The following is an 18,967-nucleotide window of genomic DNA, read 5'->3' as shown; positions in this document are numbered from 1 at the left end:
TGACCCAGAAATTTAAGAATTTTGCTTAAAAATAATTTAAAACCATATACTCCGTAGCTGTTAACCTGCTAAGACTAAAACCTAAGTGTAAACTAAAACCTCTCCAACTGTAAAATTAAGGCTTTATTAGGTAAACCTGAATCAGGACAAACAAACTAAGCATAAATTTAGTCTGAACAAGTGATCGTGACCACTGTAACTACACAACGTGTGGGGATGGCTCAACTGATGAACTGGTGTGTTGGAGAAGGCATAGATCCAGTGAAAGCTTTGCTGCTGAAAGATGTACCTCCAGATGCTGCAGTGGATTTCATCGAAGAAACGCTGCAGACTATCAAAGCACTTGGGAAAGTCAGAGTGAGAGGAAGAATGTATGATCCGCAGTCCCAAAGTTTAACTGTGCTATGTGAGTGCAGGGAGAAGGTGGATACAAGTGCTATTCCTCCGGATGTTCTGCCTGAGGGGTCTGCTGTGTCATGGAGAATCTTTGGACTCTCTGAACAGGAGCAGGAAGGAAAACCACCGGTTCCAGATGCTGGTGATGGTCAAGATGTGTGTTCACTACGAGCTTCTACTCCTGAAGCTATCATCAGAGCAGTTGGTGATATTCTGCAAAAAACAAGCAGGCCCACAAGCAGTGACAGTTGTCAACACAGGAGGCTGCGGACTTTCTCAGGGGTCACACCCCCTGGAGAAGAACAGTTGGAAAACTGGGTCGAACAGGCCAGACTAATGATTGAAGAATGCCATGGATCTGAAAGAGAGAAGAGGATGAAAATCATGGAGAGTGTAAAGGGGCCTGCACTAGAGATCCTGCAAGCTGTCAGATTCAACAACCCTAATGCCATGTCTATAGACTACCGTGACATTCTTGAGAACACCTTTGGCACACCGGAAAGTGGTGAAGAACTCTACTTTGCTTTCAGAATGCTGTGTCAACATCCTGCTGAGAAACTTTCTGAATTCCTGAGATGCCTGGAACGAGTTCTGACTAAAGTTATCCAAAAAGGCGGGCTTCAGTCAGCCACAGCTAATAGTCCGTCTAAATCAACTCATCAAAGGGGCCACCAGATCTGATCTAATGATCTTGAACCTCAGATTGAGAGAGCGCAGAGACAACCCCCCCAACATTCCTACAGCTGCTGAATGAAATACGTCTGGAGTAAGAGCATGAAGCTTCACGTCGCAGGTTGCATCCACCCAAAGCTGTTCATGCTAAAAGTGCAGTGATAACATCTGACACTGAACTGAAAGACTGGAAAGCGGAGATAAAGCAACTTAGAATTCAAGTAAGTGAGCTTACTGCACCCTCAGTTATGCTCAGTCCCCCTTCGACAAGCTCTCTGCCATCAGTCACTGCCGCGACTGAGAGCTCAGAAGACATGAACATCCAAGCCCTAAAGAAAGAAGTGGTAAAGCTCCGAAAGCAAGTTTCTGCCATGTCAGTCAGGCCCAAGTATAGTCCAGCCCCTGAGCCCCACCAAAGAGAGACTCAGTCAAAGCCTCTGCAGCAAAGATCCTCTGCACCCAGAGACTCAAGTGATGTCTTTTGTTATCAGTGTGGCGAAGATGGACACTATGCAACTAAATGTGCTGCTCCAGAGAACTACCCCAAAGTTATTCAGAAACTGCTGCAAGCACAAAGAAAATACAAGCAAGGTCAGAAATTCAAAGCAAGTAAGGACATAAAGATCTGGATGACCTGTAATTTCCTACTATAAATGGTTGCCTTCTTGTTTTAACCGGTCAGAGTTGGTGCTTTTTTTGGTGCAGATCTTTAAAATGCACAAAAAAAATAATCTAAATAACATTAAAGGAACCTAAAAAGCAGAATATGGGCACTTTAAAATGATCACATGTGGTGCTTAGTTGATGTTTTTCTGATGAATTTTACAAGAAATAACCAAATAAATCAATAGAAATGAAGATAAAACCAGCAGTTTCTGTCTGCTTTAATATCCCAGAGAAAACCCTCAGAATGAAGATGTGTTGGAGAGAAGAACTTGACTTTAAACTCTGAGCACACAGCAGACTGACTGAATGAATAATAGTAAGCGGGCGGTCGAGGTTTTATGAAATGCTGCTCAAACGCTGCATTCACAACACACGACTCGGTACAATTTAATTTGCAGCTGGGAGGTGTCTGATAGCGCGTATTCAAAACACTTTCTGGACTTTTCTTAATCTCGCTTGATAAATGAGCCGGCGGCCGCGAGGAAAGAGCACTTTCTGAGCCCTCTAAACAGATTACCGAGACTTCTGGGTAAATAGCGGCAGCGGGGCGAGGAGAAAGAGCGAACATCCTCTTTAATAGAGCTTCCTGGAAACGTGACGCAACAGTTTCTCTTCCCGTCACACGCTGATGAGAAATAAATGAATGAGATTAAGGCTTTAACGCCGCTGTAGAGAGAGCCGACGGTTTGTTAGTGTTGGAGGGAAAAGACGAAGCGATGACGAGATGTTTGTGTTTGACTGGACGTGATCAGTTTCACCTGAAGGTTACTGACAACAGGAGCTAATGTCAGCTCAGAACAACCAAAACATGCATGTGTTAGCATTAAAACTCGTGAAATCATGCATGCGTGCACAGGAAACAGTGCACCCCTGAGCAACATCACTAAAAGATGAAATCATTCAAAAGTGCATCAATAACTGCATTTCTGAATCCTCTTATGAATCTTTTAGGTGTTTATTAAGCTCCAAATTGTCCTGTTGTTAACTTAGAGAATGTCCTTTATAGACTGTCAGAAAATGTCTTTTCTTGTAGACTTTTTGTACTTTTTGCAAGGTCTTTTTAGATGCTACAGAACCAAAAACAAAGACGGACTATAATAAAACTTTAGACCTCAAAACAGAAACTCGAAGCAACCCAATGAATCCACTGAAACTAAACTGTGATTTCCAAAACTGCATATCCCCCGACTGTTGCCTCGCTCTTGGAATTGGAGGAACCTCAAGGAACTTTAAGGATATTCAAGGACTCTTTTATAACTCACAAGGGTTCCTGGACGATTTCTTCTATAGTTACCGATATTTTACACCTGCCTTTGGATGTTTTTGGTCTACATTCCAGTATATAAACTTATATATAATAAAATCCTTTTGTTTAATGCATTTAAAGTACTACAATGATTTATTTTAGTCCAAAATAAAACCATTTTTAGTAATAACTGCAATAAAGAGTTCAAAATAGAACCACGAACCCCATGAAATGGGTCTTTGGAGAACCTTTCTAAGAGAATTCTGGAGTTTGGGTTAGTTAGTTTGGAGTTCTTCAAGGTTCTTGTACTTCTGAGAACAATTGGTGGTTATTTATAAGTTGCCTTCTTGATTTCCTCTTATGAATCTTTTAGGTGTTTATTAAGCTCCAAATTGCCCTGTTGTTAACTTTGAGAATGTCCTTTATAGACTCTTAGAAAGTGTCTTTTTGTACTATTTGCAAGGTCTTTTTAGATGATTTTTGTTTTGCACATTTTAATCAGATCCTGCCTTCCAAATAGCATTTCATTGCTGCAGTGTAATGACAATAAAACTTCCAATTCTAAAGAACTAAAAACAAAGACAGACTATATTAAAACTTCAGACCCCAAAGTAGAAACTCGATGCAACCCAATGAATCCACTGAAATTAAACTGTGATTTCCAAAACTGCAAATCCCCCAAATGTTGTCCCACTCTTAGAATTGGAGGAACTTTAAGGATATTCAAGGATCTTCGATTGGTTGTGACATCCTGGATGAACTTTTTACAGCTCAAATCAGACTCTTTTATAACTCACGAGGTTTCCTGGAGGATTTCTTCTACAGTTACTGATGTTTGATTTTCTTTGTCTACATTCCAATATTTAAATATACAATAAAGTCATTTTGGTTAATTTGTTTAAAGCACTTTAAGGTTTTAGTTTAGTACAAAATAAAATCATTTTTAGTAATAATTGCAATTAAGAGTTCAAAATGGAACTGCAAATCCTACAAAATGGGTCTTCGGAGAACCTTTCTGAGGGATTTCTGGAGCTACCTCTGCAACAATGCTTCCATGTTGAAATGTGAAAATGTTTCTCCACAGCAACAATAAAGAGGAATCCCAAAAAGTTCTTCAAGGTTCTTCTACTTCTGAGGACATTTGGTGGTTTATTTGCAGCAGTTAGTTTCACCGTTGTGCAGAATGTCCTTATTTTTTAGAGAATCTTGTTGAGCAAATGGTTTATTTTGGACCAATTTTTAAATCAAGACATGTAAAGTTAAGTGAGTTTTGATGAAATATCACAATTTGAAGCTCAGATGAGTAGTTCATGGACCGTTGGGATGTTGGATGTTCAACGCTTCTCTCAGAAAAATGGTGTCATTTCTTGGAAAGACCTTTCAAACCCGCCAGCGAGTTTTTGGAAATCAGAAGATTAATACAGCTCTGAGTTTCTGCCTTCTGTGGACACAAACATCAGGAATAAATCCTTAAATGATCTGTTTGGAAGCAGCAGCTCCTCCTGACTACATTCAAGCGCTTTTGTTCAGAAAAATGGATGTTAACCACACGTTATTTTACTTGTTACTTGAATCTTACAGTTAAAAAAGCTGCAGATTTGTCTGAAATTCTCCTTAAAGCTGAAAAAACCCATTAAGCTCTAAAAGTCCTCATCTGTCACAGTGCTGGAAGTCATCTTATCCTGGGGGTCATAGAGGAGGCGGAGCTCCAAAGCAGCTCTTCTATTGGTCGATGAGTGGGCGCTGTCTCAGATCTGATTGGACAATAGATGTGTGATGAAATTCAAAGTAAATGAGATGAAAATTGAAGGAGACAGAAATATTTATGTACATTAATGATGACTGATTGTTGATCTGTGGATTCAGATGTTGTGGTTGGATGAATTTTAAGAAAATCTTTTGTAGCTGCTGCTAACTTCCTTCTGGAGCTCTGATCTGATTGGTCGGTTTAAACTGGGAAGTTGGTCTCTTCCTTATAAATACGACCACTGGGAGAGAAGGAGGGAAAGTTGAAAAGCTGGAGAGTCTCCTTGGAGAAGCATTTTGATGAAAATGTATTAAAGGCATGGAGTTGATGAAGAGGATGCAGTTTTTTCTTTTTGGTTTTTCTTCCAGTCTTTTGTTTCTCTCTCAGGTCCAGTAGCTCGTTTTAATGGACCTAAAGCTGGTTTACCAATGAACCTAGAAGAAGACGAAGAACCAGAGGAACAGTGAGTTCTGCTGGCAGCACGATGCTCCACTGTATTATTGCTGTTTAATCATTGGAAAAATAAGTTTTTCTGTGTTGTTTTTGGTTTTTTTCTGTGGTTTGGAGGCTCATATTTGGAGCAATGTGACCGGAAATCCCTCAGAAAGGTTCTCCAAATATCCATTTTGTAGGGTTTGGGGCTCCATTTTGAAGTCTTTTTATAAAAAATTATGATTATTACTAGAAATGTTTTTAAACTTGACTAAAATAAAGAATAATTGGTACTTTTAGCCTGTTTCTTCATTATAAAATGAAGTTAAAGGTTCCTCCAGAAACCCCAAAACAAACAAGGCTCTTTGAGCAGGTTCTCCCAATTTTAGGAACTTCACAGCTTTGGAAATCAAATTTTTGCTCAGTTTACTTTCAGTTTTTACTTTAGGGCCTGAATTTTCAACATTTTGTTTTTGGTTGTTAATTAGAATTAGAAGCTTTATTGTCATTATAGTGCAAAGAAATATCTTCCACTTTTCAAGAGCAATGTTTTGTCGTCCACATGACTCTCTTTGCAGCATTTTATCGCTGATTAGTCAAACAATGTCATTTTATTAGCATAAAGATGCAAATTAACAAACACTTATGGGGTTTTCTTTGTATTTTATGAGCAATTTGTTGATCGACAAATGCTTTGTGTCATTTAGAATCAAACTGAGGCTCGTTGTCACCAGTCTGACCACGTTATTTGTTAGAACTTTGACCAAAAATGACCAAAATTCATCTTGTGCCACTTTCATGCTCATGTTTAATCAAAAGTAATTTGTACTTTATTGACTTTGAGAAGTTTTTTGCTGTTGTGGTTGCAGCTTAAAGTTGAGTTTTTTTTTTGTTTTTTTTTTTTTAAAAGATATATCGTTTCGGCACATTGTTTCTAAATGCAAAACATGCTAATTAGTTAATAAAGTTAACCAAAATATGTGCTGTTCCATTGGTTGTAGGGTTTTATTTAATACACAGAACAAACTATTGATCCATAACTCCATCAGGTCACATGACATCACAGCGCTGTGACCATCTTGAGCCTCTTTTGTCTCTAAATTAGCATTTTACTGCACAGCCAATAATGCAGGAAGTCGCAGCGCTGCTTCCTGCTTAACAAACACACTCCTCTTAATTGAGATTCTGTAATTCGGTGGGAGAACACAGCGGCGTTTAGTCACGTAGAGGAAAATACAATCAGGCTGAGCAGCACAAAGAGACTCTCTGCTGCAGCTTTCTGCTCTTTTTTATGTCCTCAGGAGGGAAGCTGATGCAAACATAAAAGCTGAGAAATTCATATTGGCTTGTGTGAGTGTCTGTGCTCTCCCCTGGGTGGGTAAACATTAGCATTCCACTGATTCTCTGTAATATCCTCATCTGCTGGATGTCAGTCTGCAGCTCAGATGGACTCTGAGCATCAGCTCCTGCTTCACCGCTGCTCTGGAATGTTTTACAGTCCACAGATTATCGTCCAAAACAGGAAAACGTCTGAAAATGTGTCAAGAAACTTCAGCTTTAGTGTCAGTTTCTTTTCATAAACATGAAGATCTGATCATATGTTCCAAATTCGAATGTCCTAATGTTAAGAAAACATGAAATAATCCCAGATCCACACAGAAATATGACTCATAAAATATATTGGCAAACAAAGAAACACAACTGAAAGAGGTACAGTCCAACATCTACACTATACAGTAGGAAAAGGCCAGAATTTATTTATTACCAATAGGGCTGCCACAAACGACGCGTCGACTAATCGCCTGAGCACGATACGTCATCAAAAGCGGAAGTGAGCGCGCAATGCAACAGAAATCACCGTCCGAGTGGAGCGTGGAACACGCATGGACATCCGCGCTGTATCGTGTATATATAGTATATGCATATATTATATATGCACAATACAGCGTGGACATCCGCGTTTACGATACAGCGCGGACATCCGCGCTGCATCGTAAACGCGGATGTCCATGCGTGTTCCGCGCTCCACTCGGACGGTGATTTCTGTTGCATTGCACGCTCACTTCCGCTTCTGATGACGTATCGTGCTCAGGCGATTCGTCGACGCGTCGTTTGTGGCAGCCCTAATTACCAAACATGTTTTAGTGCAAAATAGTGACAAGTTCATTCATTATATCTGTAAACTTATCTGCACCTTCTTATATCATTTGCACATCCAAGCAAATTCTCATTTGCACATTTCTGTATATTCTTAATGAATAAATAATATAATAATAAATAAAAAAAAATACTGTCACTTCTATATTATATTTTCTATATTTTTAAAATTGTATTTTACTTTATTTAAATTAGTTTAATTTAATTTTGTTTTATTTTTTTATCTTTAATTTTTTATCTTATTTGAATTTTATTTTATATTATTTTTATCTTATTTGATTTATCTTATTTGATCTTATTTTATTTTATTTTAATCTTATTTAATTTTAATCTTATTGTATGTATATTTTTATGTCTATTTATTTTATTTTATTCTATCTTAATTTAATTAATTTAATTTATTTTTTTTGTCTTTATCCCCTAACATTCTGTGTTTTCTTTTCTGAAAATTCGTGCTGCTGTAACAACCTAATTTCCCTCTGGGGATACTTAAATAAGTCATCTAAGTGGAGAAATTTGAAATAAGAATGAAGAATTAAAAAAAAAAAAGAACATGTGAGATTCAGTTAGTAAGTCAGGAAAGGTGAAAATAAGTTTTTTTTTTGTTTGTTTGTTTGTTTGTTTTTTTAAAAAAGTAAATATTCACTTTGTGCAAGAAGGTGTTAATTATTCACCTGAGAGTTTTCAGGATTCGTCAGTATGTGATGTAAATGTGTCAATTATGTAAAATATTGTTTTTTTAAATACGATGCTGAACATTTAGGTCTGGCATGAACAAGGAGTCACTTCAGCTTTCAGCTAAATCAAAGGAAATCCATGTTATTGACTGAATATTGTCTGATAAATACAAATAGATCGATGTGTTCTACCAGCTGCAGTGTAGAAGAACTGAGCAGCAAATCAGGAGCAAACATGAAAACATGTTAATGTGTTTTCTGCATCACCTGCTGAATGCATGTGGGTTACCGTAGCAACACGATGCATCCAGTTGTCCTGCTGTAACTACAGTGTTGATTCCTAATGTACAGCGCGACACGTTTACCGATTCTGAAACGCTCCGAGAGAATAAAAGAACTGCTTCTGATTAAAATCCTGAACTCTGGACAGAACAGGTTGTCAGCATCAGTTACCATGGCGATCTAGCAGGTTACACGTGCAGCATCAGTTACCATGGCGATCTAGCAGGTTACACGTGCAGCATCAGTTACCATGGCGATCTAGCAGGTTACACGTGCAGCATCAGTTACCATGGCGATCTAGCAGGTTACACGTGCAGCATCAGTTACCATGACGATCTAGCAGGTTACACGTGCAGCATCAGTTACCATGGCGATCTAGCAGGTTACACGTGCAGCATCAGTTACCATGGCGATCTAGCAGGTTACACGTGCAGCATCAGTTACCATGACGATCTAGCAGGTTACACGTGCAGCGTCAGTTACCATGACGATCTAGCAGGTTACACGTGCAGCGTCAGTTACCATGACAATCTAGCAGGTTACATGTGCAGCAAACGGTTACCATGGCGATCTAGCAGGTTACATGTGTAGGATTAGTTACCATGACGATCTAGCAGGTTACATGTGCAGCATCAGTTACCATGAGGATCTAGCAGGTTACATGTGCAGCATCAGTTACCATGACGATCTAGCAGGTTACACGTGCAGCATCAGTTACCATGATGATCTAGCAGGTTACACGTGCAGCATCAGTTACCATGGCGATCTAGCAGGTTACATGTGCAGCATCAGTTACCATGACGATCTAGCAGGTTACACGTGCAGCATCAGTTACCATGATGATCTAGCAGGTTACACGTGCAGCATCAGTTACCATGGCGATCTAGCAGGTTACATGTGCAGCATCAGTTACCATGACGATCTAGCAGGTTACATGTGCAGCATCAGTTACCATGGCAATCTAGCAGGTTACACGTGCAGCATCAGTTACCATGGCAATCTAGCAGGTTACACGTGCAGCATCAGTTACCATGGCGATCTAGCAGGTTACATGTGCAGCATCAGTTACCATGGCGATCTAGCAGGTTACATGTGCAGCATCAGTTACCATGGCGATCTAGCAGGTTACACGTGCAGCATCAGTTACCATGGCAATCTAGCAGGTTACACGTGCAGCATCGGTTACCATGGCGATCTAGCAGGTTACACGTGCAGCATCAGTTACCATGGCGATCTAGAAAGTTACATGTGCAGCATCAGTTACCATGACGATCTAGTTGGTTAAAACTCCATTGTGAAATTGATAACTCCAACTTTCGGCCGTATTTGCTGCCAGGTTTCAACAGTTTTTTGTTTGTTTGTTTTCCAGTTGTTTAATGTTGCAGCATTCTGACATTTTTAACTTCAGCACATTGTTTTCTGGCATTTTTCTGACCAATTTTATATTATTTTATTCATGACATTTTCTTTAATCGTTTAATGTTAGAATATTCTGCTATTTTTTGATGTATTTTTCCAGCACTTTTGCAATTTATTCATTTTTTTGTGTTTGTTATTTACAGTTTTACTTTTGCATATTTTTCTTGCACCTCTGCTGCCAGATTTCTGTTGTTTTGTTTGTTTGTTTGCTTTTGTTGTTTAATGTTACATTATTCTACCATTTTAAAAGATTTTTTCTGACCCCTCAATAGATTTCCACTATTTTTATTGTTGTTTTTGTCATTATTTAATGTTAGACTAGTCTACCATTTTTTGATGTTTTTTTCCTTGCACCTTTGCTGCCAGATTTCCATTTGTTTTTGTTGTTTGTTTGTTGTTTACAGTTTTAAGTATTGCACCCTGTCTTTTATACATTTTTTTGCACCTCTGGTGCCAGATTTCCACATTATCATTTAACATTATATCATTCTATCATTTGAAAACATTTTTTTCTCGCATCTTTGACAAATTTACACCGTTGTTGTTGTTCTTTGTTTTGTTTTGTTTTTTAAAACTGTTATTTAATATTGGTGTATTCTTATAACATTTTGGATGTATTTTTTCTGCCATCTTTCAGATTTCCATTTGTTTTTGCTGTTTGTTGTTTACAGTTTTGAGCATTGTATCCTTCATTTTATATCTGTTTTCTTGCACCTCTGCTGCCAGATTTCCAGTTTTTTGCTTGCTTGCTTTTGTTGCTAAATATTACATTATTCTACCATTTTAACATGTTTTCTTGCCATATTTCCTCATCATGTTTTAACCTTGCAGTAATATTAAAAGCAGCATCAGCTGAATGAAAACTGAGTTTAAATGGTCTCCATCAGCTGACTGCTTCCCTCCTTCGGTCTCTGTAGTCGCTGCTCTGCCTTCAGCCTCTAAGACGATCAGGACGGATATTAAAAAACATGTGAGGCTACAGATCCTCAGCAGATCAACCCTCAGACCTCGTAGATCCAAACCTCCAGATGTGGGTTCAGTCTGGAGCTCCTGATGTGTGACCCTCCTCCTCCATCCCATGTTCTCCATCACTCTGGGCTGTCAAACATCCCCACCAGGTGAACTGCCTCGGGACCAAAGGGTTCCACTTTCAGGCAGCTCTCTGTCTTTAAATGCTCTGCTGGAAGCTTTAAATGTCCAGAAAATATCCAGCAGAGAAGATTCTGCCTGGTTGTTAAAGTCAGATCATCTCGACTGAACTGGTTAAATAATAATCAGATGTTTGGATGGAACTCTACTCTTCTACAGATCCATCATGACTCAACTGTTCATTTAAAACATCAAAATCTGCCAAATATACCTGAAAACCATCACTGTGTTTGGGATTTTTAATCCTTTAAGGATTCACTCTTTTCTCTTTGTCTTGACCATACTGTGGTTATCTTGTGTTTATTTTTGCATTAATTCAACATTTCAGCATTAATTTAAGTTCTTCTTTTGGAATTTTAACACAATCAAACACAAATGTTGTGTGAAACTGTTAATTTAAAGCCCTAAAATCTCACCTCTGTGTATCAAAGCTACAGATGTAGAAGGTTGTTCCATGAAACTGATCATTTCCTACCTCAACATGACTTAAAATGATGCAGCTTTATACTGTAGCTCCAGCACAGCAGCTCACCTACGACTCTAGTTTGACATTTTCGGTGGAAAAATCCAGATTTTTGACACCTTTGTCTATTAATTCCAGTTTTTTTTTATATCATTGTCCATTAATATAATTTTTTTTGGAAATATATTTGTCCATATCCATTTTTTAAAATTTCGTTGTCCATTAATATCCATTTTTGTTCTATTTCTGCACATTAATATTCAGATTTTTGATACTTCTGTGCATTAACATCCAGGTTTTATACCTATTTAATATTTTCTGTCTCCTTTTTTGTCTTTTCCAGACCACTGTTCCTGCAGATGGAAAGCGGTGATTTGAGGCTCCTCTGAACTACTGAGTGCAGTGAAATGGACGTTTATTTACATGAAAATGCCACGGCTTATTACCACAACACTGATTCAGAGCAGGCGTCGGGATTGATAACCCCATAAAGCAAACAGCGCCGGCCTTATAAAACACAGGAACAGTGGAGCATGAGCTCCCCGAGTATAAACAATCCAGCCCATAATATGAGCCGGTGATGTAATGATTCCAGCCATGATGTGACCCACTTTGTTTCCATGGGTAACTCACTTAGAGACACATTACGCTGGATGGATGAATGGCTGGATGGAGGGATGAATAGAGCAGGAAGTTGGAAGGTAAGCAGAGGTACAAAGAAAGTCTGGAGAGGGAAAATAAAGGTTTTTTTGGACACTGGCATCCACGTTTTTGATAAGTTTATGCAATAATATGCAGCATCCTGCTTTTTGATACTTTGGTGCATTAATATGCAGTTTTGGGATGTTTTTGATTATTATCCACATTTTTGACACTTTTGTGCAATCATTTGTTTTGTTGCAATAATATCCAGATTTTTGTTAATTTGGTGCAATAATATCCTGGTCTTTGAGAGCATTCCAAGTTTTTGAAGCTTTTGTGCAACTATAGCCAGGTTTTTGATATTTTGATGCATTGGTATCTGGGTTTTTCATATGTTTGTACAAAAATATCTAGGTTTTTTGATGTTTTGGTGCAACAATATCCAGATTTTTGTGACGTTTGTGCAATAATTTCAAAGTTTTTGATGGTTTTGTTTATTAATACCCAGGTTGTTAGTTCCTTAATATCCTGGTGTTTGATGTCTTGGTGCATTAGTATCCAGGTTTTGGTATTTTGGTGCATTGATATCCAGGTGCTTGATACCTTTATGCATTAATATCTACATTGTTCCCTCTAACCAACTGTGCATAATGTTAGTGTGTTAATGAGAGGAGTGAGCAGAAAGCAGTCAGAGAGCAGCAGTGACTTGGAGAGAACATGACAGAGATGGAAGTGCAGCGATATGAGATAAACTAATTCCAGCCGACCCTTCTTCCTGCACTCTGCCTCCTCCGTCTATATCCATCCATCTCTCCTGCCGGTCATCGCCTCATTCTCTCCGACTTTCCGGGAATAAAAGCGTGATGTTTTCCCGCCGATGGCGAGCGGCTTTGCTTCCCGCAGGCTCTTTAAAGTGAAACTGGATCCGTGTACATCTAATCGGAAAGCTTTTAACTAGCAGAGCTCTGGGTTGCCAGGTGGGTAAAGTATTTAGCAGCCGGGACGCTCAGTGTGTTTGTGTGTCTGTGTGTGTTTGTGTGCACGTGTGTGTGAGTGTGTTAAAGCATTTAGTGGTCAGGACTCTCAGTGCAGCTCTTGACTTTCTGTTTGTGTGTTCAGCCTGAGTAGAGCCAGCTGTTTATGTGTTTGGGTGCAGGCTTTTATGGGTTTTATGGTGCTTTTCTGCAACTTTTTGGAGAGATTTTGCAGCAAATATCCAAAATAGATATGCTGATGTCTGTGTTATTGTTATCTTTTTGTTTTAATATGCAGATTATTGATGTTTTACTGCAACAAAATGCAGGGTTTTGATATTTTACTGCAATAAAATGCAAGTTCTTGATACTTTAATATATTAATATGCAGGTTTTTGATACTTTGGTGCAATAATATGTAGGTTTTTGAGACTTTTGCAAAACAGCATCCAAGTTTTTGATAATTTTGTGCATGAATATCTTGGTTTTGGATGCTTTTGTGTATGTTTATCCAGGTTTTTGACATTTTTGTGCATTTTTATTGAGGTTTTTGATATTTTGGTGCATTAACATCCAGGTTTTGGCTACTTTTGTGCATTTTTATCCAGGTTTTTCATATTTTGATGCATTAATTTCCATGTTTTGATACTTTTTTGCAACAATATGAAGATTTTTGTGTATTTTCTGCATCGAATTATTGTGGAATCATCTTTGTTTATGAAAAATGTATCTTACACATATATTATTGTTTTCTACTAGACACTGCATTTCTCATGTTTTAATCCAGTTTTTTTTTCTATTTGACTTTTATTTTAACTCATTTATTTTCATTTTATGTGATGTATTTTCTACTAGACACTGCATTTCATGTTTTGTAAGACTGTTTCTCTGATGGAAGGATTTCCTTCACCATTGGTTCTTTACTGGTGGGCCTCATATTTTCACATAAAGTTTGACCATTTAACTGATTTCTATGTGATCTTCTCACCCTCGTATCAAACTTCACTTTTCATTTTTGCTGAATTTATTGTTGATTTTCACCACAGTGATAAAAGACGTAGAGTTGGGAACTCAGTTTTTGGTAAATCTGCTATTTCTCTCCTCATGTTTGCTCGTTTCCTATAAATTCACCTTCTGTTCTTAGAAATCATTTCTGTTTTCTTTCTGTGAGAAGCAAATATGTGCTCACACCTGCAGGTATGAAGACGTCTGCCAACATCTTCACACATCAATTTGTGAGGATAACTTCATGCCAACACCTTTCTTGCTCCCAAAGCAATTAATTTACAAAAAAAGCCTCTAAGCAGGCAATTAAACACATCCCCGCTTAACCTCGCTTTCAAATTGGGTGGATTATACACAGGACCTAATGAAAAACAGTCCCCTCCTCGCTCCTGCTGTTCATTATGCTAATGAAATTCCCCTTTTAGCTGCCGATTCTGCCTCTTATTTTAATATTCAGGGGAAGACAGAGACACTACAGGTGCGGGGAAGAGAAAAAAAAGAATTTGTTTGTTTTCAGTGATTCACACTTCACCTGCAAACATGTTCTAATAAATAATTCTGCAGCGTGAAATTATTACACCATGTGCCTTGATTATTGAAAATGGAGTGCAGGAAGACGGAGACGACTGTGGGTTTCTTTTCCTTTTTTCTGCCACCGGTGTGTGAAGTGCAATCCCAGTCACCCTAATGTCATTATACATGGGAGGCGGCGAGCGAGTCGGTGTTGGGGGGTTGAATAAAGGAAGCGGGAGGATAGACTCTTTCCTTCGTGAATAATTCATGAGTCTGAAATCTATGAGAGGTTTTCTGCTAAGTAGTCCTGCTGGCAGACGGTGACGAAACCGACCAACAGGCATCAGAATGAGGATGCTGCAATCAGGGAAACCTGGAGGATGAACTCTGAGGATGAGTGAGCAAATATATGCAGACAAAACATGCACTGTAGCACAAGGCTGACAGGAGTAGACAGTTTGTCTGCAAAATATGGTGGAAAAAAAAGGTAAAATCTGATGCTTTTATGGAGCCAGAAACACACAAATAGTCAACTTTATACTTAGTATAAATGAAACACATGGATGTTAATGCACTAAAATGGAAAAGCCTGGATAAAAATGCACAAAAGCACCCAGTATTAAAACATGAGAAATGCAGTGTCAAGTAGAAAATACATCACATACAATAAAAATAATTGCGTTAAAAGAGACTAGAATAGAAAAAAAGTGGAATAAAACATGAGAAATGCAGTGTCTGGTAGAAAATACATAATAAAAATAAGTTAAAAGAGACTAGAATAGAAAAAAGTGGATTAAAACAATGCAGTGTTTGGTACAGGGGTCAACGACCTTTAACACTCAAAGAGTCATTTGGACCCGTTTCTCTCAGAATAGAAAACACCAGGAGCCACAGAACCCTTTTGACATTTAAAATGAAGATAACACTGCATATATGGTTTCTTTTTGTTGTTGTTGTTGTTGTTTTAAACCTTGCTGCTGTCTTCCGCCATCTGGTTAACTGCTCCTTATCTGAACACTCAGTCCCTGGACTCTGGAAGTCCTCGACCATCTGTCCCATAGAGAGAGCAAACCCAGCTGTGACAACGACTACCGGCCCATAGCACTAACATCTCTGGTCATGAAAGGCTTTGAAAGACTACAGGGTGAGATGGACCTCAAAAACTAAAGAATTGGCCATCATCCCCACTCTGTCAGCCAACAACCAGGCATTACAGAGAGTTGAGTCAGGACAACCATTGATCACAAACTCAGCTTCCAACCAAACAGTGAAGCAGCTTCTCCACATGCCAACAGCACCTTTTTCCTAAGGAAACTCCACAAACTTCAGGTTCACCAGTCAGTGCATAAAAGGTGACCAGAATGCAGAAAATGATGCATTTGAAGCTCAAAATCTCCCCCATGAATGTATTTCATGTAGTTTTCTGTGTAAGTACTCTAGTTTTCTCTGTTATTTTGCCCTTTTTTCTCCTATCTGAAGTGTTTTTTGCGCTGCTGAGCTGTCTGTCTTAGTTTTGGGTGTTTGTGAGTGTCTGAAGGCTCAGATATCTCTATTAGATTAGAGGCTGGCGGTGAAGCAGCGAGTGGGTCAGCCGTGTCCAACCACCAGATAGGAAATCAATAGCATGAAGGAGCGGCCACGCTTAGCAGCGGCCGCGTTTAGCAGCGGCCGCGCTTGCCGCGCTTAGCAGCGGCCGCGCTTGCCGCGCTTAGCAGCGGCCGCGCTTGCCGCGCTTAGCAGCGGCCGCGCTTGCCGCGCTTAGCAGCGGCCGCGCTTGCCGCGCTTAGCAGCGGCCGCGCTTGCCGCGCTAAGCAGCGGCCGCGCTTGCCGCGCTTAGCAGCGGCCGCGCTTGCCGCGCTGAGCAGCGGCCGCGCTTGCCGCGCTTAGCAGCGGCCGCGCTTGCCGCGCTGAGCAGCGGCCGCGTTTACAGCGGCCACGCGCTTAGCAGCGGCCACGCTTAGCAGCTGAGCAGCCCACACATCAGGCCTCATGTGAGCGACACACACAAGCTGCTGCTGCTGCTGCTGGACTCTTCTGCTGTGCTTGATGAATGGACCAACACACAGCATAAATCATGCAGTCAGCTTTTTAAAATCACTATTTCTCTCGCAAAAGAAGGATAATCGATAAGAAAAACGCAACAAAAAGGTTGTATGGCGTCAGAAGAGTTTAGTTTGCAATGTTTTCACTCTGAAACACATAAATTAACACCAACTGCTGTTTTCAGGTGAGATATTTTACACATTATTAACTGTTTTACACTTGATTTCAAGACTAGGACTCGTTTAAAAGCTGCGTTTTGACTAAAAAGTCTTTGTTTTTGTTCTTTAGTATTCACACCTCATCCGTCTTTCTGTCCACGAAGCCTCGACCTCTATAAAGCTCTGACATTTTAGTCAAATAACACGAGCCATTATTTCCTGTTTCAGCACCAAGACACTCAAATCAATGCAGGTTAAAGATACAGAACGTGATTTATCTGACGGCAGCTTCACTCAGAGGCTGAAGAGGAACGAGAGGCGTCAGTAAAGGTGCCAGAAAAAATGTGTTAACAATAGTGGAATACTAAAACATTCAATACTAAAAACAGTAAAAATAATGACAAGTATATGTAAAAAGCTGATATTTAAAAACAGGAAAAAAATAGTTATAATTTGTCCTGATTATTTTCTTTTTCTTATTCCTTATGTAAATTAATGTTTTTTTCTGTGATTAAATAAAACAGGACACTGTTTAAAAATATATTTGCTCCTAATTTACACAATTCTTCTTTCACATTACAACAAGTATTGATAATATCTATATTTAATTCCTTTGGAATTCTACAGTCATGCTTAAAAGAATGAATGCATTTTTTTTTAAAGGAATAAAGGACTAACATGTCAATAAATACTTATTTTGTGTAATTTTATTAGTTTATTTGCTGTAATTTAACAAAACAAGTAAATTCTGTGAAATTTCAATAAACTCTTTATAAAAAGCTATTAAAGAATTTTTTTTTTTTAAATCTGTAAACAAACAGTGAATATCTGACAGCAAAGGTGCCAAAAAATTGTGCCAAAAACAGTGAAAGTAATGGTCCCTGTACGGATCTGGTAACTGGATTTTCCGTTCTAAAACGGGTATTGAAAAACAAAACGAGTGGTTATTTGACTTTCGTTTTAAAATACAAAAATTAAAATTGAAATACAAGGCGTTTTTCCTTTTCATGATCAAAAAGGGATATACGATTTTTTTAAAAATGCTTTGATTTTCGTTTTATATTTAGAATAACAAAAAAGTAAAATCAGTAAGAGACAGAAACGAAAAAAGGTCCGTTTTTTCATTTTCTGAGACCGGAAGTGGTCATCAGCAAGTGTGGAACCAAACAGAGGACGGTGCATAGACAGTAATTTTTTTTCGTTAGTTTTCATGGTCAAAATGAGAGATCAGGTGGCTGATCTTAAAATAAATCAATATTGATTTTTTTTTAAAGAGCGTTAAAGTTTTGCGAAGCCAGGGGGCGGGACTACTTGATTGACAGTCTGGTCTGGAATGATTGACAGGTCCTATGGAGGAGGCAGCAGAGACTCTGCTCTCCTCGTTTGGATTAATTCTGATATAATAACTGTTGGTTTATTTATCGGTGGAGCAGCAGAACATTTTCCACAGACAGTTTTCCTGCCTGTTGGCTTGTTTTAACCAGTTTCTGCCTTGAGCTGATTCCACCAGCAGACACTGAAAGGACTCTGATAGTTCGGTAAGTTAATGTTTATATTCATATCGGTGCCGCTTTTAGTGCACTTTATATGCAGCTTTAGTGTCAGATGTAATGTGTGCCATGCACTCCAGATGTTGGTGGAGTTTATTTCTGTGTGTGTTGACCAGAGAAGAGAGTTAGCATCCGGTAAATATTAGTTTTAATGTTAGCGATGCTAACTGAGCTAGCTGCTCAGATGTAGCCTTATTAAAGCTAACGTAGCATTAAGCTAACGTAGCATTAAGCTAACGTAGCATTAAGCTAACGATGCTTGTGTTGAGTTTCATGTAAACAGCTGAAGTGTGTTGTGTTCCTGTAATGTGGTTCATTAAGTTCATAAAACTGTGGCTGGTTGACATTTATGTAACGTTCAGGAAACTTAAATGTGATTAAAATAGTAACGTTAATGTTCTAGTTGTCAGTAATCAGCTTTAATTTGACACTAAAACAGACTCCGATAGTTTTAAATGACATCAGTTTCATGAATTTGTTGAAAATTGTCTCATTTGTTGTGATGTTGCTGCTGATTCATTAAAACCAGATGATCTGTGTTGAAGATACGTTTAGTTCTAGTATCAGAAGTACAAGAAGGAAAATGGAAGTTTAGTTCTGCTACATCAAAGATTTCAGGAATAAAATAACTAAGAGTCTTTATGCCTCAAACTTTATTTTACAATAATGAAATAATCACAGATAATAAAAATATAAATAGCAGAGAAAACCTGAGAGAATAATTTCCTGAGAAGCCTGTGAAGGAAAAGCAGTTTTTTTTGTTGTTGTTTTTAAGG

The 18,967-nt window shown here is 38.6% G+C and overlaps 1 protein-coding gene across 1 annotated transcript; it reads left to right on the top strand.

Annotated features, from left to right (window-relative positions):
* Positions 1–216: 216 nt before the first annotated feature.
* LOC129350802 (paraneoplastic antigen Ma1 homolog) lies at positions 217–1,077 on the top strand. Its single transcript, XM_055018362.1, has one exon. The coding sequence runs from the start codon at positions 217–219 to the stop codon at positions 1,075–1,077; it is 861 nt and encodes a 286-aa protein (XP_054874337.1).
* Positions 1,078–18,967: the final 17,890 nt, after the last annotated feature.

The sequence above is a fragment of the Amphiprion ocellaris genome, chromosome 16 (assembly GCF_022539595.1).
Source record: "Amphiprion ocellaris isolate individual 3 ecotype Okinawa chromosome 16, ASM2253959v1, whole genome shotgun sequence".
In the NCBI taxonomy this organism is placed as follows: domain Eukaryota; kingdom Metazoa; phylum Chordata; class Actinopteri; family Pomacentridae; genus Amphiprion; species Amphiprion ocellaris.
Note: the sequence above shows the minus strand (reverse complement) of the source record. Positions and strands in the feature narration are given on the sequence as shown.

Coding starts and splice junctions, on each gene's coding strand:
- LOC129350802 (XM_055018362.1), top strand. CDS start 217: ATGGCTCAACTGATGAACTGGTGTGTTGGAGAAGGCATAGATCCAGTG.